We start from the raw sequence: 23,709 nt of genomic DNA on the forward strand, positions 1-23,709 counted from the left end.
AGAGCTTAAAATCACCCATTTTAGGGTTTTTTCCAAAAATACCTGTTGGGCCCTGTTACATAACGTTGCTGCCAGACGTCTAAAAGGAAACAAGGCGGCTCCATAAACGACTTCATTTTATCAAACAACAAAAAAATAAACCGCCCAGATGCTCTAAGCCTCTAATGGATTTATTCTTTTCTTTTAATTTATATATTCTATTATTTGAACAACATTTTATACTCTGTTTCTGCACAAAAGTTATTTAAATGTTTAGGAAAAAATATGCATGTACTCATTGTTGCTAGATTGGTTATAAGCTCACTACACTCTTACACAACCTGTTTCAAACCCATAGTTATTAGGTAAAAGAGTTCAAAACCATTCGCCTGAAACATTAAGAATGAAGCAGTACTTGTGAGAGGAGGATCCATCAGGTTGAGATACTTCTACAAATGATCCGTCAAATTCACACTTTACTAATATTATGTTCGGAAGCAACTAGTCCATTAATTAAATTTAGAATTAGAGAAAATTTTAATTCAAAAGCTATCCATCTTCACGATTATCAACATCAGCTGTTCCTGGACTTACAAGTGAGCCAACTGGGGCCATGGTGGTAGATCGACATAGGAGCAAAGAGTTCCACCACCCCGGCCAGGTATCATATAGTTTCATCAACTCCTTCGAATGAAAGAGTCGATAAACTAAAGTTCATCCAATTCCAAATTCACCGGAAGATATTCTAAGAAATGATGGATCAAGTGTTGATTTTAAACAGAGTCATCGGGACATTGAATGCATTCTGCTATATATATGAATATCACCGAAAAGCCAACCGCAGACAGTTGCCACACTCACCTTATTTGAATCATACAACCATTTGTCACAAACTCACAATGCAGTGAATCACCAAAGAGTCAACAAAGTGATGAGGAAATTTGTTTCCCAGATTAAACTTTACAATTCAAAAAGACATTCAATTACTTGAAAAGCAGAGGAAACAAAAAATAAAAATATAAAATATAATAAATAAATAGGTGCCTAACAAAATTTTGTACACAATTATAAGATATAAATGGCTTGCTAAGGACATCAGCTGAGCCAAGTTAAACTAGTTCGAAGATGCCAATAGTCTTCCATAGGCTAATCAAGAAAGGTAATAGTGAATATATAGAACCACATGAGGTTATTCGTATCAATTTCAACATCATTGCTGCAACAAAATCTTTTGTGAAAGGGATGAAAATGTGTAGCGTCAGCTATATAGCAGCATTACACTACAATGAATCACTAAACAAATTAAATAACGAAGAATATGAGAAACCTATTTCTAGAAGCAGAAATATATGTTTCTATGTTCTCGATATGGCCAAGATTTTGGGTTAGCCGAACTAGATTTTAAAATTCCTAAGAAGGGGGACCAAGTAAGATTTCTTACCCACATTCCACCTCTAAGTCGTGTCTTTTGGTTAGAGCCCCATTCTGCAAGCATAAGGCATTACCGGAACTCCCTTCAACAGTTCCTCTAATTTATGAGTGTTGTATTTGCTCATTCTTCCAGGAATTTTTACCCACTTCTGCAGATGAAGTTGAACCATTGGAATCCCCATCACCATCCTTTGGTTTTGAGAAGAAAGGATCCCATTCATAAGCTCCCACTTCACGTTGCCCGTCCTCTAATTTGGCATATTTCCAACTAACTACCTCAATGAAATTCGAATTTGTATGACCTTCAACGATGTCTCTCCTCAGTTTTGTAACTTTGTCGATTACTGACTGTACAGAAACATCAAATGCATCTTTTAAAGTTTCCAATTTGGAGCGAGGATCTGCATATATCAATCTCGGGATGAGACTTATAACTTCCTCCCTCTTTATTTTCACCTGCTCGGGAGAAATTTGGTGGAGCCTTTGCTCTATGCTAACATTCCTCTTGCGTATATCATTCTCTGATATAAATACTGAATACTTTTGAGTAATTCTTTCCATGTATTTTGTGTATTTGCCGAACCCTGATGGAGGAAGACAGGTATGCAACCTGCCAACATCGAGTCAGAAGCAGATCTTCTCGTGTACGAATCACCTAGACGTTGCAGGCAGAAAAGAGAGCCTTGGAACATCTGAATTATACTGCCAGGTGAATAACACTTGCTTCCACCAGATTCCACAGAATCACATTCCAAGAGTTTTCGATCCTGGAGTTCTTGCATTGATCACTAATCTGCCCTCTAATCGACTTGGAGTACTCGGGACGTGGAGCACCAGCAAAGGAGAAGAGCCAATTGCGTTTAGCTTTCTCACCTGATTCTGCCAAATGAACACAGCAGCATCTTTTGCCGGATGGAAATAAGTGGGATATGCAATAGATAAGGGCTTGCTTAGTTTGTAACTCTGAAAACAGTTCTCAGAAACTCAGAAAATAGATAACTGTGTTTTACATTCTTCAGTACTGGGGTCCAAGCTCAGTTTTAGTAGTTAATTTACACATGTTCACCCAACGACTAAGACTCTTAGACTCCTTAGGCAAATCCTCTTTGAACTACGGAGGAAGGTCATGAACATAAATATACCTCCCACAACTTGGATCTATTCCCTATGGTTCTCAAAGACTTCATAAATGTGTAATTATTTGAATGATGAGCAAAATGAGTCGTTGGAGGCGGAGAAATAGAAGGCGTTCGAGGCAGAGGAGAACTAGAAGCCATTGGAGGCAGAGGACAACTCGGATGACTAATTGGCATTGGTTGTGCATTGCTCAGTTGGACTCTACTTGGATGGGAATTGAACAAGTTGGTATTAAGATAAATAGGTCCGAATGTTGGCGAATCATCAGCAGGACTACCTCCGACGACAATGAAATGGAAGTAAAATGCTGATAAAGATGCTAATAAACTATAGCTACAGTTAGAAGGGATAAATAGCACAACTCTTGAAAGAACAGCACAATAATAAGGGGTGAATAGCATCATTCTTAAAATATCATTCATGTTAATTAATTTACTATCATGTCAGATTTCTAAAGGATAGTCTTTTCACCAATTAGAGGCGCTAATCTTATTATGCAGTGGCACACGGAACTAGTCATTTAGCCTATAAGTACGGGTGCAAATGAAACAAGCAGTTTACAAACAGCTGAGGTTCAAGTTCACAAGATTTTTGAGAAAGTTAAGTAAGCGAACCAACTTCAACAAATCTTGCTTGACCCACAAGGCTTAAAAACATGTTTATGAGCCACCCAGAGCAAAGTTTGAACTAGAGATTGGCTAGCAACCGAAACAAGCTGAAGATAACCTCAGCCAATATTATCCGAGTCAAAGGGAAACTAACTATGATTTCATACAAATTATCACCAACTAGTGACTTCTCAATGCTTGGCTTGAAACCCAGCAACTCAACCTAAAGAAGCTGCACTTGACAATTTAAGTCATATAATATAAGGTGGCTCATACCACCAAACAAATCTAGAAAAAGATATATAATGGAATCGAAAGATAAGCAATAAAGGATAATTCACAATATTTTCCACATAAAATCTACAAGGCATATCAAGCCCAAATGCTCAAAGAGTTCAATAGCATCATGAGTGATTTAAATCTTTTCCAAAGAATCTCAAATCAAACGCAAATGCTCCAAGAGTCCAACAGCATCACGAGTGAATAATACTTTTACATCGATATATAGTATAAATATTGTAAGCAAGGTAAAACTAACTACAAGCAGGAGAAGAGTTCACTATACAACTTCTACGGCTCTACTATTTTCACAGTTGTCCATCTTCATTTGTTTCCTCACTTTCGGTTTCTACCCCCGTCACAAACCTGAAAGACAACATTCCTTGCACATCACACACAATAAGATATCAAAGTCTAATAAAATTATTACTCCTACAAAGATACTAAAATGAAAAGGAAATTGACCATAAAACTTTCAAGTTTATGCTACCTACTAAGGTAATGACAGAAATTAGGAAATAGCAAATATAAAATGTAAAAATAAGTCAAATCGTGCATCTTGCCTGTTCTTGATTTCCTCAGCACCACACTTCCCCACAACAGCCCCAGCCCCAGGTCATGATTCCTCAGAAGTGCCTGTATCACAAAATCTATTTCCAAGTAAAACTAGGCTCTCTGTGTAAGCATCTGCGTAAAATGAGTACCTATAAATTGAATGTGTGGTCCCACGAATAAAAAGATGGGTTGATCGTCCTGCTTGGGGATCATGAGCTACCAGGTACCCATCACTCGTTGCCAGTAGAAGTTCACCTTTCCTTGTGAAGCCAGCAAGGGTATTGAATGTTTGAGTCATATCAATATTGAATTGCTGAGTCCAAGACTCCGTTACTCCATACTCTTTCATCACCCATACGCGACAAGTATTGTCTTCGCTACAACCACTAAAGAGGATGACAGCCAATGATTCCTGAAACTTGTCAACGCGAAAATAAGGGTAATTTGGCATCATCAAGTAATTGGAATGAACCATGATTCTATTAGACAGCATAATTTCACCAAATTCCTCATGACCCATGTGGAAGGACACAATCAAGCTGCCGTGACCGATCAAGCCGCGGTGACCGCGCAATGAGGAAGCAATCCAATGTGCAGCCCCATTGAGATAAGCCTGGGGAGCCTTCTCATCGATGGTGATATGTGGAAGAGCCACATGACTGATGTTGCGCCAAGTGCCGGTGCTGAGACTGAAAATGTCAATCTCCGACTTGCGGACAAACTGGAGACGCACAATCCGGACGACCTTGTAATCATCGGTGATGGAATCAAAGCCAAAGCCAATGGTATGCGTGTATGGACCGTGAGATTTAAAGGTGATAGGAAGTGGGTTAAGGGGCAAAACCTTTCGAATGGAAGGATTCCAGAGAAAGATACCAGGGATATACATGAACTGATCGTCTGAGAGGCAAATGAGGCCATTGCAGCTACCGATGATCCTAAAATAATGGTTGCAGTAGCTCTTCAATGGCAAGTCAAGCTCTTGATACTCTAAGAACATACCGTTATCATCGAAACGTAGTGAATAATGCTCTTGCTCATCCCCATCATCACGAGAAGTGTAGCTTCGAACGAGTAGAAGTTCGTTGTAGTTGTTGGATGGAGATCGATTGAGATTGAGGTGTTTGGTAATGAAACTAGGGTTTGTGAGCAGAGAGTACCATGATTTGCAGACAGAGGTGCATCGGACTAGGGTTTTGAGGGGTAGTCTAGCAAGGATGTCGATCAGCACATCTCCAGGCAGGAATAGGAAGTAATCTGACATTTTCTTCTTCTAATCCACTGTTTGTGAAGTTGAAACCCACCACAGAGATGGTGAATTCGCAGACGCGCGAGCTAAACCGCAGTCGTAATTGCTGTTTGAACGAAGGGAAAAGAAAGGAAAGGACAGGAAGGTGAAGGTACTACCACTTTTTCTCTCTACTCCTTTTATGAGTCAGTGACCGACTTCTGCTTTATAAAATATCTACTCTTCTCGTTGGACAAGTCCTGAATATGAGCATATTTTTTGTTTTGGAAATATTCTTTATTATAATTTTTCTTTTTCTATTTTTTTTTTTCTTTGCGGGCCTAACTAATAACATCTTTTTTATTATTTATTACATTGTTCGTTTCATAAAAAATGTCACAAAAAATGTCACTTTTAAAATATTGTAACTCTCACAAATTAAAAGAAGTCATTTTTAGAATACTGTGACTCTCACAAATGAACTATCTCCGTTCCCAAATCCCGACATTATTTTTGGGACGAAAGTAGTACATTCTTATTCTTCTGTGTAATGCAAGACTACATTTTTTTTTCCAATCATGTTGAATACATTTTCCTAACTTATAATTTTCTAGCTTCGTTTTTGTACACAGTCGAAACATATTTCAACCATGGATCTTTCTTTTTCACGGCCAACTGATTTTCTTCAAACCTTTTCTTCCACCATCTCCATGTGAAATGCTTCAATCCCTAAATGGATGGATCGATCCATAACTCATTTTCTTCTTCTGATTAAGTTTGTTCTAGTTGATCTCCACCATTTAAACAATTAAACCTCTAACAATAGATTCAAATACGTGTTACATATGAAATCTGAATACTAATTCAAAGTTAATTTTCATTTTTCGGTCGAGTCATAGCAGATTGCTTTGTTCACAGGACGAAACTATAGTATTTTCTTCACCGGACGAAACAATAGTTGCTTTGGAGCAATGGTATCGACTTCGGGCGAATGATTCCAACAACTATATACGAAAAAATATCAACTATATACAAAAAAATATAAAATTCCATATGCCACAAGCATTACTCTTTTCACCGATGATACTGAAAATAATAAAACAAGATGTAACCTTATAGGCTTACAGTGCAGTGGATCACCAAACTTTAAAATTCAAAATAGACATTCACTTACTTGAGAAGCAAAAAGGGAGGGAAAAAATAGTGCGAAGATTGAGTTCTTTTTTTGTTTTTTTTGTTTTTGTTTTTTCACTAACCAAATAAAACGATAACTACGAGCCAGAGCACCCATCAAACATAGGAAGATTTAGATTGCAGCGCTACCCTTCTCACTTCATGGGCAGCTTGATTGCATGATTTGGAGATCCACTTCAAAGAAATATTCGGAATTCGATGGAGAAAATAACTGATATCTTCAAAAATCACATTGAGTTCCTCTTCTGAAACTTGCATCTCCGTCACAGCTTTCCTGCAATCACCCTCACTAATTACATTAGAGGCCCCAGATGGATAGAAATCGATCAACTAGATATTCTGCGATTGCTGACAAGACAAAAGGAAAGAACAGAGAAGCTAACTTGACCGTGTGACGATAGGAATTTTGAATGACTTACCCAATCATTGTGATTTTTCCAAATATGCCAAAATAAAATGGCAGCAAGACTGGCACATTCTTGAAAGCACTCACCCATTTTCCAATGTTTGCTAAAGAGATCCATCCCATTTGCCATGACATGTCATTTGAATCACAGGAATCTAATCGCAGAGGACTTAATTTCATAGAGATTGGGTAATAGGACACTTACAAAGAAGGTGATCTACTGTTTCCACATCTTGATCACACCCTTTGCATCGATCTTGGCTTACCATAACTTACCATAACGGCATCAAAAGATAAGCAATAATGGATCATTGACAATATTTTAAGCATAACATCTACAAGGCGTATCAAGCCCATATGCTCCAAGAGTTCAGAAGTGCAGTAAGTGACTTAAATCTTTCACAAAGAAAGTTTTTAACTACATCGATATATAGTTTATATATTGTAAGCAAAGTAAAACTAACTAGAAGCAGGGGAATAGTTCACTATGCAACTTCTACAGCTCCACTCTTTTCATAGTTCTCCATATTCACTTGTTTCCACATTTTCATTTTCCACCCCGCTCACAAACCTGAAAGACAACATTCCATGCACATCAGACACAATAAGATATCAAGATCTAATATATTTATTACTCCAAAAAAGATAACAAAATGAAAAAGTAATTGACCATAAAACTTTTAAGTTTATGCTACCAACGAAGGTAATGGCGACAGGGATACTAAAATGTGGTTTGACATTCATAAGAAGCAATAACAAAAATAAGCAAGTATAGAATGTAAAAATAAGCGACATTGTGTATTTTGCCTGTTCTTGATTTCGTCAGCTCCACTCCCCCCTTCAACAGCCCCAGCCCCAGCCCCAGCCCCAGGTGATGATTCCTCAGAAGTGCCTGTATCACAAAATCTCTTTCCAAGTAAAACTAGGCTCCGTGTAGGCATTTACATATAATGAGTACTTATATGTTTGATCTGTAGTCCCACGGATTGAAAGATGAGTTAATCGTCCAGCTTGGGGATCGTAAGCTACCAAGTACCCATCAGTCATTGCCAGTAGAAGTTCACCTTTCCTTGTGAAGCCAGCAAGGGTATTAAATGTTCCAACCATATCAAAATAGAATTTCTTAGTCCAAGACTCCACTACTCCATACTCTTGCATCACCCATATGCAACAAGTCTTGTCTTCAGGACCAGTAAAGTGGACGAGAGCGAGCGATTCCTGAAACTTAGCAACCCGGAAATAAAGATCACTTGTCATCAGGAATGATCCTACGCCTCTGGCATGAGCCGTGATGTTATGAGGAAGCATAATTTGACCAAATTCCTCACGACCCATGTGGAAGGACACGATCAAGAAGCGGCCAGTGTGCAGCCCCATTGAGGAAGCAACCCAGTGTGCAGCCCCCTTGAGAAAAGCCTGGGGAGCCAGCTCATTGATGTTGATATTTGGAAGCGCCAAATGACTGATGTTGCCCCAAGTGCTGGTGCTCAGACTGAAAATGTCAATCTCAGGTGGCTGGTGGTAGTCACTTTCAAAATGCACAATCCGGATGACCTTGTAATCATCAGTGATGGAATCAAAGCCAAAGCCAATGTTGGCAACGAATGGACCGTGGGATTGAAAGGTGACACGAACCGGTGGAAGGGGAAAAACCTTTCGAATTGAAGGATTCCAGAGAAAGAGATCATTGACATACCTGAACTGATCATCTAAGAGGCAAATGAGGCCATTGATGCTACCTATTATCCTAATTAAAACAAACATTTTGAATTGATAAATAACATAATTAAAGCATTGCAAAAGAAAAGTAAGTTATTGGAACATTCTTTGAATGGAAATTGCGATTGGACAAAAGAAATAAATATTTAATAAATAACGTAGAGTCAATTGAATATGAAATTCATGTTTTGTGGGTGGTGCTAGACGGTTTGGAAAGATTACACACTTTTCTATTTAAAATTTTTTTCATAAACTTATTCTCCTAATTATTTGCTTCAAAATCTTCTCTTCCTTGATTTTCTTCCCTTTTGTATTTCAAATTGGTTCAATCTCAGTGTGCTTTGCCTTAGATATCTCTGTTCCCAGTTCCCTTAGCCGAGTACCTTCTTCGTCAACTACTAATTCCCTCGACCGGGTCAGCTTTAGTTGCTAGAAAGTTGCTAATTTTTAGCAACTTCTTTTCATAATTCTGGCAGTCGTCTTATTCCCTAAATAGCCCAACCTCTAATACACATAAAAGCCACTTGTCTCATTTAGATTTCTCCACATCATTCTTGACACGGCTGCCATCCTCTATTATCTCTTCTTTTCTTTTCCAGTTAAATCCCTAGGGATTTAGTTGTTTCACGTTAACCAAATCTCTTAGTCTTTCCTTCCCCGTTAACAACCCATTTGAATTAAGTCAAATATTAGTTGCTATATTTCAGTAACAACCTTGTAGATGAGGTGGCTGAGTATCTTCTCCTAAATTATCTCCTAATATTTCTCAACTGACTTCTCTTGAAAACCATATTGAACACTTGTTGGCTCCTCACTGGTCCACATCATCACTGAGGTGGCTGTCAAGTTTTGGCGCCAACACCATGTCTGGTGTTAGTGAAAAGCAAATCGATAGTTATTCAAATTAACAAATACAAAGTAAAATGGAAAAATAAAAAAGCAACTTAGAACAACTTTAACAATACTATAAATAATAGTAGTAGTAGACTGTGTAAAGGATCTAAAACCTTCAGAATCCTTAGCATAATTAAATTTTCTTTAATGGACTTTGAAGTGTCAGGTTTTGACTCTCTGTATCTACTGATTTAACTTTTAACACTTCTTACCTTGAAAAAAAAAAAATGTCTAATTCAACTTAGTTAGATTCTTTATTTCTTTACCTTTTGCAATCACTTTCTTTCAATTTCAACTTGTTTACAATTTCAATCCACATTTCCTTGCAATTCTTTTGATTTAAAATCCCTTCTAGTTAAGCCAATTATAATCTTAAAAGAAAGTTTCATGTTCTCTCAATGTATAATTGTCTGGTTGACTATTTTTAAAAAAAATACTAAGTTCGATCATTCTTACACAACTACAAACGAAACTTTTGGTTATGGAGTGTCAATCATTTTCTAAATTCTACGGATTTATTAGTCAACACTTTGTGCACCTTCTAAGAATTTTCCAAGTTTTTAGAAGACTATACTGTTTGTGAACTGATTTAAACCGGTTGACTTGATGGACTCTTCCCATAGCAGACATGTGACATGTGGGCCATGTCTTAAATGCAATTGTGCGACTAAGAAGAGATTGGGCTATAATACCCCTAATTTTAAAAGGATAGTCTCGGTATTTATTAATTTGTTTTTATTACATTTTTAATTATTTAATTGATTATTTGACTAATTGCTTATGTATTTAATTGAATTAAGTGTTACTTGATTAATTGGTTATTTGTCTATGTGCTATTTGTATTATTTGTTTAATTTGATTATGTGCTTAAATGATGTGTTTGATTAAATATTTTATTTTATTTTATTGTATTTTATTTTATGGTTATGGTTTGTAGTAATGGGCCATCCAATTAGGTCCCATGGACTACTTGGATGGAGGTTTGATGGGTATGGATAATTACCCATGAATGATTGTATATGTATATATATAGATATATATGTATATACATATATAAAAGGGAAAATAATTTATTAATTACCTTTATGGTAACTTTAGTATTAATATTTAATATGATGTATATATTTTACCATTATATAATAAGGATATACATAAATTTTAAACGTATCATGTTTTAAGTTACTTTTTAATATTATGGTAACTTAAGTGTTATTAAATAATCTGTTAATAAATAATCTGACGTATATATTTTATTTATTTAATAAGGATGTACTTAGATTATATACGTAATATATTTTAAGTTACCTTTTCAATATTTTAATTTTATTTATTTTCTTTATTAAGTTGACTTGGATTGGGAAAAGGAATAGGGTTATTATGTAGTCTATAAATATATAACTATAGGTTGTAAAAGGGGGTTAAAAAATATATCACGTAATATATTCTAGAGAGAGAGAGTTAGAGAGAGAAGGAGGAAGAGGAAGGAAGGAGGAGAAAAACCTTTAGAGAAGAAGATCAAGGAAGAAGAAGTTTAACTTTCGATCCGAAAGTTTAAGGCAAGTTCTTCTTCTATCTCTTTCCCCTTGATTTGTGTTTCTATACATGCTAAGAAATTCCAGGATGCTTAAACATTAAAATTAAATAATTATGCATGTTTAATTAGATTAGAACATAGGTTTTATGAATTTGGTTCATATTTGTTTTTTGTTGTATGAATTGTTAAATTCATGGATTTAATCTGGTTTCCTTTATGAATTTTTACATGTTTAAATGATGTATTTTTATATCTGTGGATTGATGGAACTTAGAAACACGCCTAAGAATCCTTAAACAATAAAGATTGAGATTACAGTAGAAATTCTGGGCAGATTCGCGAAACAGTGCTCGATCCGCTATTATAGTGCTCGAGCCTTAGATGCAAAGCTCGATCCATGGATGTAGAGCTCGAGCCTGAAATGAAAAGCTCAAGCCATAGGTGAAAAGCTCGAACCTTGGATATAAAGCTCGAGCCTGGGATGTAAAGCTCGAGCAACGGACAGGAAGCTTGAGCCTTGGATAGAAAGGTCGAGCAATTAGGACCAAAAGCTCGAGCCTTACCTAGAGAATTTACGTAAAAGCGTTTAAATTAATCTTAATTAATTTTGAAGGGTCCTAAACATTAAATAAGAACTAGGGAAGAGTTTAAATAAATTTTAAACAAACTTAAATGCAACAATGCATGCTATTTGAATTCTTGGAGGAATGAATGGATTTAATCTTTATTTTGTTCTAGCAATTAAGATTACATGTGTAGCATGAATTTTATATGGAGAATGCTTACTTGACTGTATAATAAAATATCAGCATGTGTAAGATTCAGTTTGTGTAGGATACAGGATGTAGGAAGCTTAAAGAAGTATTAAGTTATTCCTATTTTGTGATAGCATGATATTCTATTATTATGTTAATTGTTGGATTAATTGATGTATTATTGTATTTGTTACATCGATTATTGGATTGTGTGAATGTAGTGCACCAGTATGGGATGGTGGCACTTTAGGGACGGATTAACTTATTAGTTTAGTCCTACCTATTTTGTATAAGGGAATGGATTAACTAAAATGTTAAATCCTACTTATATTCAAGTCAGGTCAGCTGAACAAGTTGAATGACTTATAGAAGATTACTTGTAAAGGATTAATTTATACTGGATATGATGGTTACTGGATTTTATACATATAATTATGGTGCTATATATGAGCTTGAGTATCAGGATCAGTGGTTAGGGCGCGTATATCACTAGGGATGTGTAGCTAGTTATAGTGTAGTTGTGTGTCCTAATAGATCTAGGTACTCATGCCTACTATATATGCATTTTGCATGTTGCCTACTATTCAGGTTAAGGCAACCCTATAGTCTAGTGAGGTTCCTTTAGTGTGTGTATATATATATATATACGGACTACTAGTTATTGTTGGATTGACTAGGATGTATACGTGTATCGAATCTCTGCTTGGACGGTAGTAGAGTAAAACTTGTTTCTGGCCTGACCCATCATTATTTTTCAGGTGTTCGTCAGGAGTAGAGGTTGTTCGTGCTGAGCAGGGATCAGTTTACTCAATTCTTCCGATTCTACATAGCAGATTTTTTATGCTTCGTTCTTCAGTGTAGACAATTATTGCTGTCACTTGTTCAGATTAGTTTTTAGGAGTCCACACAATATGGATTCCCGAGTTGTATTAATGGAGGATTTATTGTATCAAAATGATTTTATTATTAATGGAAATTTATTAAGAGGTTTTATTATTGGATTATTTTTTTAGTTTTCTTTCAGCAAATTATTTATTCCTATTTATTCTTTTGTACTTTGTGTTCGTTTATTACTGATTTGTTTTTTATATCTCCGAGTGTTCGGGGGTGGGCTAGCCAACCCGCATTCGGAAATCCGAGGGTATCACACGGGCCCACCCTTTTCATGTGTGAAAGGCAAGTTCATTTTGTTCAATTTTAAGTAAGAAAATAATACAAGGACCAAATGGATAAACAAAGGGGGTAAGTGCAAAAAACACACCTGTTCTTTCAAAAAAGTGCAAATAACACCCCTGTTCTTTCAAAAGCCACCCCTGTAGTTTCAAAATAGTGCAAATAAGGGCTTCTGACCAAGAAAATTGGCATGTGCTGTGCATGTGACCAAAAATTGGCCTTTAATACCAAAATTACCCTTTTGCACTACCCAAAATACCCCTTTGAAAGCACAGGGGGTTTTTTGCACACTTTTGAAAATATAAGGGGGTTTATTGGAAACATAAAAATAATTTTTATATTTTGTAATTGTCTCCTATTTTGTATATATATTACTCATTATATTCATATTTCTCTCTCCTATTTATATTTTATCCCTCATTTCTAAATATAATACTCATATATTTATATATATATATATATATATATATATATATATATATATATATATTCTTTCTCTACGTTTTTTTTCTTATTTGTATTAATTAATTTTCTTTCTATAAATAATTTATATATAATACACATATTATATATACATATAATACTCATATTTCTATTATTTCTCTCTTATTTATATTATATCCTTCATTTCTATATATAATACTCATATTTATGTATTTTATTTATTTTTTCTTTCTCTGTAATGCTTTTCTTTTCATATTTCTATTTTTTATTTATTTTCTTCACTCAATAGAAAATTCTTCCCTTGAAATTTTTAAACCCCAGGATTATATTTATTTATATTGCATTTAAGACATGGTCCACATATCACGTCTGTTATGAGAAGAGTCCTTCATCAAGTCAACCACTTTAAGTCAGTTCACAAACAATATTGTCTTCTAAAGACTTGGAAATTTCTTGGAAGGTGCACAAAGCGTTGACCAATAAATCCGCAGAATTTAGAAAATGATTAACACTCTATAACCAAAAGTTTCGTTCGAAATTGTGTAAGAATGATCGAACTTAGTATTTTTTTTAAAAATAGTATACCAGACAATTATAAATTGAGAGAACATGAAACTTTCTTGTAAGATTATAATTGGCTTAACTAGAAGGGATTTTAAATGTAACTACCCACTCCACCACATGGTTTGATATTGTCCGCTTTGGGCCTGAGCCCGCACGGTTTTGCTCTTGGACTTTACCTCAAAAGACTTCATACCAATTGGAGTGACACACCTACATATAAGCACTTCACCTTTCCCTTACCCAGGCGATGTGGGATTGTGCATCCGTAACTCGCCAGTGTGGTAGCCTGTCAGTGTCTCGCACTCGCCCACGGCACACCCGCCCACAGGGTCATCACAATCCACCCCCCTTGGAGGCCCGACGTCCCCGTCGGCGCACTTCCAACTGGGTCAGGCTTTGATACTATTTGTAATGACCCACTTCACCACATCATATGATATTGTCCGTTTTGAGCCTGAGCCTACACGGTTTTGCTCTTGCGCTTTACCCTAAAAGGCCTCATACCAATTGGAGTGACACACCAACATATAAGCACTTCACTTTTCCCTTTCCTAGGCGATATAGGATTGTGCACCAGTAACTCGCCAGTGTGATAGCCTGTTAGTACCTCGCACCCGCTCACAGCACACCCACCCACAGGGTCATCACATTAAATCAAAAGAATTGCAAGGAAATGTGGATTGAAATTGTAAACAAGTTGAAATTGAAAGAAAGTGATTGCAAAAGGTAAATAAATAAAGACTCTAACCAAGTTGAATTAGACATTTTTTTTTTTTTTTTTCAAGGCAAAAAGTGTTAAAAGTTAAATTAGTAGATACAGAGAGTCAAAATCTGACACTTCAAAGTCCACTAAAGAAAATTTAATTATGCTAAGGATTCTGAAGGTGCTAAATCCTTTACACAGTCTACTACTACTATTATTTATAGTATTGTTGAAGTTGTTCTAAGCTGCTTTTTTATTTATCTGTTTTACTTTGTATTTGTTAATTTGAATAACTATCGATTTGCTTTTCACTAACACCAGACATGGTGTTGGCACCAAAACTTGGCAGCCACCTCAGTGATGACGTGGACCAGTGAGGAGCCGACAAGTGTTCAATATGGTTTTCAAGAGAAGCCAGTTGAAAAATATTAGGAGAGAATTTAGGAGAAATACTCAGTCACCTCATCTACAAGGTTGTTACTGAAATATAACAACTAATATTTGACTTAATTCAAATGGGTTGTTAAATGGGAAGGAAAGACTAAGAGATTTAGCTAACGTGAAACAACTAAATCCCTAGGGATTTAACTGGAAAAGAGAAGGAGAGATAATAGAGGATGGCAGCCGTGTCAAGAACGATGTGGACAAATCTAAATGAGACAAGTGGCTTTTATGTGTATTAGAGTTTGGGCTATTTAGGGAATAAGACGACTGCCAGAATTATGAAAAGAAGTTGCTAAAAATTAGCAACTTTCTAGCAACTAAAGCTGACCAGGTTGAGGGAATTAGCAGATGACAAAGAAGGTACTCGGCTAAGGAAACTGGGAACAGAGATATCTAAGGCAAAGCACACTGAGATTGAACTAATTTGAAATACAAAAGGGAAGAAAATCAAGGAAGAGAAGGTTTTGAAGCAAATAATTAGGAGAATAAGTTTATGAAAAATTCTATAAATAGAAAAGTGTGTAATCTTTCCAAATCATCTAGCACCACCCACAAAACATGAATTTCATATTCAATTGACTCTACGTTATTTATCAAATATTTATTTCTTTTGTCCAATGGCAATTTCCATTCAAAGAATGTTCCAATAATTTACTTTTCTTCTGCAATGCTATAATTATGTTATTTCAATTCAAAACAGTTTGAAGCAGGCAAAGGACAGGATAGATTTTAACTACTGAAATGATATCATAAGAAGGAGGCCCCAAGTAAGAGTTCATACCCACATTCCACCTCTAAGTCGCAGCACATCTCTTGATTTAAGCTCTAGTCTGCAAGCATAAGGCATCACTGAAACCTAATGCAAACTCATTATATATATAGATATCGTATATGTACGAATCAAAAGCAGATCTTCAAGTGTAGGAATCACCTTGAGGTTGCAGGCAGAAAAGACAGCTTTCAAACATCTGCATTATACTGCTAGGTGAATGACACTTTCTCCAGATTCCCCAGAATCACATTCCAAGTGTTTGCCTACCCTGGACTTCTTGCACTGATCAATAATCTGCCCTCTGATCGACTTGGGGTCGTCAGGACGTGGAGCACCAGCAAAGGAGAAGAGCCACTTGCGCTTCAGTTTTCTCATACGATCCTGCCAAACAAGCACATCAGCATCATTTGCTGGATGGAAATAAGAGGGAGAAGGAATAGCGCAATCATTTGCATTCCAAGGGCTTAATTCCACTAGCACAGACATATTTTTTGCAGCCGGTAAGAACAGAAGCTTGCTACCCCAGTCTGATTATTCATCACTTGGTCTTCTAAAATCCCTTGTTATCCTACCGGCAACAAACAACATGATATTTTCCACCCATGATGCTCCACCAAGGCCTCTTCATAAGCCAATTGACCAAATCAAGAGATGCGGCATCCCTCAAGATACCGAGCAATAGCAGACCCCGCATAAAAAGGTACAAAAAAGGAAGCAGCTAGAGAAGAAACACGCATCAAGCAGTCATATTGCTTCATTCTGTTCCTAAAGATCACATTGACGGCAAATTTATTCGTGGCGGCAAATTATTCGTGGTGGCAAATTGATTCATGGCATACCAACCGATATGGGAGAACACACGTTTTACATTCTTCAGTGGCGACCAAGCCAAGCATTAGTAGTAAATTCACACATGTTCAACCAACAACTAAGACTCTTACATTCATTAAGCATATCCAAATTGAACCTCGGAGGAAGGTCATGAACATGAATATACCTCCCCCCAATTGTTCTCTATGATTCTCAAAGCCTTCATAAATGGGTAATTATCTGATTTATGAGCAATATGATCCGTAGGAGGCAAAGGAATAGAAGGTGTTGTAGATAGACGACTACTTGGACAACTAATTGACATTGGTTGTGCATTGCTCGGCTTGACTCCAATCAGACGGGCATTGAACAAATTGGTATTATTCCATATGGGTCTGAATGGTGGCAAATGATCAACATAACACCTCTGAAGATAATGAAATGGAAGTAAAATAACAAGAACAACAAAAATGTTGATAAAGCTGCTAAAAAACAAAGTCAGGAGTAGTGTTGATTCTTGCAATTTCCATTCTCCATATGATTCAAAAGAGAGCTTGTTGAAGGATGGGTCTCATGATCTCATCTGACTCCAATAGAAACAATCAACAGGCAAAATGCCAACTATTTCTCATCAAAACAGAGTAGCCAAATAGAACCTTAAGTAGCTAATTTGCTTACAAAATACATTTTAAGCAGCCTTAAGGTGGTTTGTAAAACGGAAATATATATATTATATATATAAAGAATTCCTTTGAATTCTTCCTCGATCAATGTCATCCAACCTGAGCCACATTTCACGAGTCTCAACAGATCTCATCATTTTTTACATTTGTAAGACAAATTTCATTAGTGTGAAAAGAACTTACAACATGTAGATACTAAAGACAGCAAGAAAGAAGAGAAAACAATATATAGAATTCATGAATCAACAATAGACGAAATTGATGCGCAGGGTTATCTACACTAGTGGAATGCCTTTGCAAGCTAGCAACCTTGGGAGGTGCAGTGTGTGAACCTTGTCCTATAAACTAGAGAAATTATGACTCAGAAATAGTCAACATACATTTATTACTACCATCAATCTTGAAGTAATGTGCGTTTGACTATCAATTAAAGTGAGTGTGGAGCAAACAAGGTCTAGGCCAACCAAAAAAAAAAAAAAAAGGAAGCAGGAAAAAAGAAAACTTATATTGCATCTAGCATGAATGATATTTAGCTGATTAATTAGTGTTTTCATCAAATGCATCACATTTTTCGAGCTCAAATCAGAGTATATAGAGCACAAAGGCTATGATCAGTTCTAGAGGTGGGCTTCACATGGACATGGAAACTAATTTTTGTTTATTTGTGTAGGCAACATGAATTTGTATCAAGCCAACAGAGGATATCCACAAGAAAAGAGGACCCGCACTACCAGATTTGTAGATGTCACTACTTGGATAAGTAGGAAAACCAACCAAGCATGACTCCCCACCCTAAGAATAAAATATTTTCATTAATTTAAAACAATTATCTAGAGAAGAGAACCAACTTAAGACTACGTGACCTTAGATCCACCATCTATAACTGCCAGCTTCTTTTCTGGTTGACTAAATTTATCAGCTTTATTATGCAACTTCCTATATAAGGTAAGATCTTATACAGTTTTGTCTTCCAAAAGGGCATAACAGTAAAGTAAGAACTAGAGCATGGCACAGCTCTTGAAGGAACAGCCCAATAATAAGGGGTGAATAGCGCAACTCTTGAAATATCATTCAAGTTAATTAATTTAGTATCATGTCAGATATTTAGAGGATAGTCTTTTCACCAATTAGAGGTGCTAATCCTATTATGCGATGGGCCAGTGGCACATGATTAAGCAATAATGGATAATTGAAAATATTCTCAGCATAATATGATTAACATCTATGAGGCATATCAAGCCCAAATGCTCCAAGAGTTCTAAAGTATCATAAGTGACTAAAATCTTCCCCAAATAAAGTAGAAATCAAGCCCAAATGCTCCAGGAGTTCAAAAGCATCACGAGTGAATTAAATCTTCAACAAAGATAGTGTTTAACTACATGGATATACAGTTTTTATATTGTAAGCATTGTAAAACTAACTAAAAGCAGGGGAAGAGTTCACTATGCAACTTCTACAGTTCTACTGTTTTTGCAGCTCCCCATCTTCACTTGTTTCCTCATTTTCAGTTTCCACCCGTCACAAACCTGAAAGACAACATTCCTTGCACATCACACACAATAAGATATCAAGATCTAAAATAATTATTACTCTCCACAAAGATACTAAAATGAAACAGTAATTGACCATAAAACTTTTTAAGTTTTTGCTAATTGCTAAGGTAATGATGAGATACTAAAAAATGGTTTAACTTTCATAAGAAACGACAACAGAGATTAGCAAATAGCAAATATAAAATGTAAAAATAAGTGACACTGTGCATCTTGCCTGTTCTTGATTTCTTAGCTCCACTCCTCCCTTCAACAACCCCAGCCTCAGCCCCAGGTGATTTCCTCACAAGTGGCTGTACACAAAATCTCTTTTCAAGTAAAACTAGGCTCTCCGTGTAAGCCTCTGCGTAAAATGAGTGCCTATAAGTTGAATGTTTAGACCCGTGAATTACAAGATTGGAATCATCAGCTTCGGGATCATATGCCACCAGGTACCCATCCCTCCTTGCCACTAGAATTTGACCTTCCCTTGTGAAGCCAACTACACTATTGGATCCAGTCATATCAATACTGAATAGTTTAGTCCAAGACTCCGCTACGCCGTACTCTTCCATCCTCCATATGCAACAAGTATTGTCTCGAGAACCAGTAAGGTGGATGAGGGCGAGTGATTCCTGCAACTTAGCAACACGAAAATACAGAGCACTCTGCATCAGCAAGTGATTGAAGTGATTGGCATGAGCCATGATGTTATGAGGCAGCATAATTTGACCAAATTTCTCATCACCCATGTGGAAGGACACGATCAAGAAGCCGCTGCGGCCATAGCTTCGTGATTCCGAAGCAATCCAATGCGCAGCCCCTTTTAGAAAAGCCTGGGGAGCCCGCTCATTGATGATGATATGCGGAAGCGCCACATGACTGATGTTGCGCCAAGTGCCTGTGCAGAGATTGAAAATGTGAATCTCCGGTGGCTTGTTGAATTGATCAAAATGCACCATCCGGACGACCTTGTAATCACCGGTGATGGAATCAAATCCAAATCCAAAGCCAATGCTGCACATATGTGGAGCGTGTGATTGAAAGGTGACACGAACTGGTGGAAGAATCATCATCTTTCGAATGGAAGGGTTCCAGAGGAAGAGATGATAACCGAACTGGTCGTTTGAGAGGCATATGAGGCCATTGCAGCTACCGATTAACCGAAAATAATGATCGAATTTGTTCTTCTTCAATGGGAAATCAAGCTCTGCATACTTGGAGAACATTACGTTATCGTCGTCATGTAGTGAATAATGCTCTTGATCATCAGAATCAGAGTAGCTTCGAAGTAGTAGGAGGTGGTTGTTGTTGGATCGATTGAAATTGAGGTGTTCGGCGATGAAAATAGAGTTTGTGAGGAGAGAATACCATGATTTGCAGACAGAGGTGCATCGAACTATTGTTTTGATGGGTAGTTTAGCAAGGATATCGATCAGTAAATCTCCAGGTAGGAATAGGAAGGAGTCTAACATTTTCTTATTCAAGGCAATGGGTCGATGAAGTTGACACTAAACCCTAGATTTGCTGTTTGAAGCAAGGGAAAGGAAAGGTACCACTTTCTCAGGCCTCTTTCTGAAGTACTCCGTATATTGACATGTACAAATACTGAGAGCCGCATCCAACTGTATCTTAGAACACACAAATAATATTTGCTATGTGATTATTATTATTTTTTCATTTTGATAAAATGTGTACATTTTGGCGAGTGCTTTTGCTTTTTTTTTTTTTGGCACTTCCAAAATTAATGTTAAAATCGAAAGTATTAAAATGGTGCTTTTATTCGCTTCCGTACGGTAACAAAGCACAAAGCACTGTTCATAAAAAGAAAAATAAATTAAAAAATAAAAACATTTTTAACTGGCCATTCAAATTTTTAAACTTACAACACTTTTTACCAAACATGTTTTTATGATACTTTTATGTTTTTATTTTTAAAAATTTTGTAACAAATTTGTGTTACCAAACAAATTTCTAAATAGTGTTAAACACACTTTAAAAGTAAAAACATTGCTTAATTGTGATTACCAAACAGACTTAGAAGACGCCGAATAAAAACAGGCACAACTATAAGAGTCACTAAAATAAATAAATTCTTGTTTATATGTCCGTTGTTTATACGTCCGTTTTACATTAGTGGGTGATATCATATATATTCCTACTGAGTTTTCCTCTTAACAATGACTTGGCAATAGCATCACTATATACAATAATTTAATGATACAGATCTAGGAGCAAAATAAGTTTTTGAATATGTTATTCGTCGTCAAGGGGAACAATAATAATAGCATTATTATATACAAAATAGTAAATAATAAATATTCTATAGGTGTGTTCGATTTGAAAGAATTAGAGTCATGGAATTTGAAAAACAACAACTAAAAGTAACAAGTATAACATTAATCTTTTAGTAATTTTTTTTTTTTTTTGGGAGAAAATTTTACTTATTTTTTCTAAAGTTTGTCAATATTTCACATAGATCATTTACAAGTTCCATAATTTCACTTACCTCACACCATAAGAGGTAATTGAGATTATGAAAATGAATAAAAAGGTCAATTTTGCCAATCCAATGCCTGAAATGACATCTTTAATCTTATACAATTCATATGCAAAATGATAAAAATAACACGCTATCGTTATCGAGTTGGATAGCCGTCACTAATAGAAAAGATAAAAGAGATGATGATTTGTAAAGGCTATGTGAAAAATTGGCAAACCTCAAAGATCGTAAGTGGAATTTACCTTATTTTTCCTTCAGAATTGTCCTATAATTTCATCCACTATTTTTCTCTCAAATGGACTCCCCTGGTGCAACTCTCACACGCATCAGTCTTCAAAATTGTCCTATAATTTCATCCCCATTATGTATGTGTTTGTGTTTGTGTTTGTGTGTGTGTGTGTGTGTGTGTGTGTGTGTGTGTGAGATGGAGAGATAAAGCAACCAAAATACTCCAACTGCACAGTGAAAACCTGAAGATTCTGAAGCAATGTAGCATCGGCGATGGATGAATTTAAAAAAATATATATAAGCCAAATTTCCTACAACTGAAAACGTCCCTTCACATACATAACTGGGGACAAGTTACCACCACCAACTTTAGAAGCATATTCTCTGAAAAAGAGGTTTACAGCAAAATATGAAGTCCGCATGAGCATGCCTCAACATGATAAGCTTATCTATCAATCAAGATAGGGATTCCCTAAACATCAAACAGGTTTAAGTATTCGATCACAACAACTATATTCCACAAGCACTTCGGGAAATTCGGAAAAATATCAAATTTCTGAGGAGATATAATTTCACACAGAACAGGCAAATCAGCAGCATCTATTGACAGAAATTAATGCTAAATTAGATACTGTTTTCTGCTTGGTTGATATCACCACTTTGCTCCAAAACAGTAGAGCAGCTAAATAGAACCTCAACTAACTAATTTGCTTACAAAATACATTTTAAGCGGAGTTAAGGTGATTAGTAAAACACCACATTTCATGAGTCTCAACAGTTCTCGTCGATTTTTACATTGTAAGCCACGTTTCACCCGTGTGAAAAGAATTTGCCACATGCAGATAAAAGGACTACAAGAAAGAAGGGAAAACAGTATATAGAATTTTATAGCCCTGGGAGGTGTACTGTGTTAACCTTGTCCTAGAAACTAGAAATTGTGACTCAGAGATGGGTAACATAGATTTATGAATACCATCAAGCTTGAAGCAACTATGAATTGAATAAGTGTACAAAGCAAACAAGGTCTACTACCTGAGAATACCATCAAGAAGCACATCAAAGATATTATTAACTCAAATTACAGGACATAAATAATGTCTTTGACGCACCAAAAGGGCAAAAAAAAAATAAAGTAGAAGAACTAGAAAGGAAGGAAGCATGAAAAAAGAAACTTATATTGCATCTAGCAATGAAAGATATTTAGCTGATTAATTAAATTAGTGTTTTCACTTTACACCAAATGCATCACATTTTTCGAGCTCAAATCAGAATATTTAGAGCACAAAGGCTATGAACAGTTCTAGAAGTGGGCTTCAGATGGATATGGAAACTAATTGTTCTTTATTTTTGTACTCAAAACGAATTTGTATAAGCAAACAGAGGATATTCACTAGAAAAGAGGACCTGCACAGACAAATTAGTAAATGTCACTACTTGGATAAGTTGGCAAACAACCAAGCCTGATACCCTGCCCTAGAGAAGAACCAACTTAAGACTGTGTGACCTTACATGGATCATTTATATAACTGTCAGCTTCTTTTTCGGTTGACTAGAATTATTAGATTTATTATGCAACTTCCTATATGAGCTATATCCTATAAAGTTTTGCCTTCCAATAGGGTATGAGAGCAAAGTAAAAACTAGAGCTACGGTTAGAAGGGGTGAATAGTCTTTTCACCAATTAGAGGTGCTAATCCTATTATCCAGTGGCACATGGAACTGGTCCTTTAACCTTAGAGGTGAAAAAGAAACAAGCAATTTACGAACAGCTCAGGTTGAAGTTCTTGAGAGTTCTGCCCATGTTAGTTATCGAAGTGCAAGTATAATTTAGTTAACATTTTAAAGCTCGTTAAGTAAGTGAACCAAACTTGAACAAACCTTGCTTGACCCATTAAGCTTACAAACATGTTGATGAGCAAGATATTCCTTACCAAAGTTTGAACACGAGATTTGCTAGCAAGTGAAACAAGCTGACCATAACCTTGGGTGCGCCATATCCGAGCCAAAGGGAAAACTATCTATGATTTCATACAAAGCATCGCCAACTAGTGACTTCTCAATGCTTGGCTCAAAACCCAGCAACTCAACCTACAGAAGCTGCTCTTGACAACTTAATTCATATAACATAAGGTAGCTC

At 36.1% G+C, this 23,709-nt stretch overlaps 2 protein-coding genes and 1 pseudogene across 2 annotated transcripts; all 3 read right to left on the minus strand.

The window, feature by feature from the left end:
* Window positions 1-1,031: 1,031 nt before the first annotated feature.
* On the minus strand, window positions 1,032-16,826 carry LOC132306692 (xyloglucan galactosyltransferase MUR3-like; annotated as a pseudogene).
* On the minus strand, window positions 3,464-5,593 carry LOC132306691 (F-box/kelch-repeat protein At3g06240-like). Its single transcript, XM_059804201.1, has 2 exons — window positions 3,998-5,593; window positions 3,464-3,800 (listed from the first exon to the last, which is right to left on the minus strand). The coding sequence occupies exon 1, from the start codon at window positions 5,251-5,253 to the stop codon at window positions 4,051-4,053; it is 1,203 nt and encodes a 400-aa protein (XP_059660184.1). The 5' UTR covers window positions 5,254-5,593; the 3' UTR covers window positions 3,464-3,800; window positions 3,998-4,050.
* Window positions 16,827-17,782: 956 nt separating the features above from the next.
* LOC132306690 (F-box protein CPR1-like) lies at window positions 17,783-20,693 on the minus strand. Its single transcript, XM_059804200.1, has 2 exons — window positions 19,080-20,693; window positions 17,783-18,838 (listed from the first exon to the last, which is right to left on the minus strand). The coding sequence occupies exons 1-2, from the start codon at window positions 20,314-20,316 to the stop codon at window positions 18,831-18,833; spliced, it is 1,245 nt and encodes a 414-aa protein (XP_059660183.1). The 5' UTR covers window positions 20,317-20,693; the 3' UTR covers window positions 17,783-18,830.
* Window positions 20,694-23,709: the final 3,016 nt, after the last annotated feature.

Source organism: Cornus florida, unplaced genomic scaffold (genome assembly GCF_030987335.1).
Source record: "Cornus florida cultivar Cherokee Brave unplaced genomic scaffold, ASM3098733v1 CherokeeBrave_3.0.0_Hap2_Chr05, whole genome shotgun sequence".
Lineage (NCBI taxonomy): Eukaryota > Viridiplantae > Streptophyta > Magnoliopsida > Cornales > Cornaceae > Cornus > Cornus florida.

What these genes read in the sequence shown, in the direction of transcription:
- LOC132306691 (XM_059804201.1), bottom strand. Translation starts at nt 5,253, where the DNA reads ATGTCAGATTACTTCCTATTCCTGCCTGGAGATGTGCTGATCGACATC.
- LOC132306690 (XM_059804200.1), bottom strand. Translation starts at nt 20,316, where the DNA reads ATGTTAGACTCCTTCCTATTCCTACCTGGAGATTTACTGATCGATATC.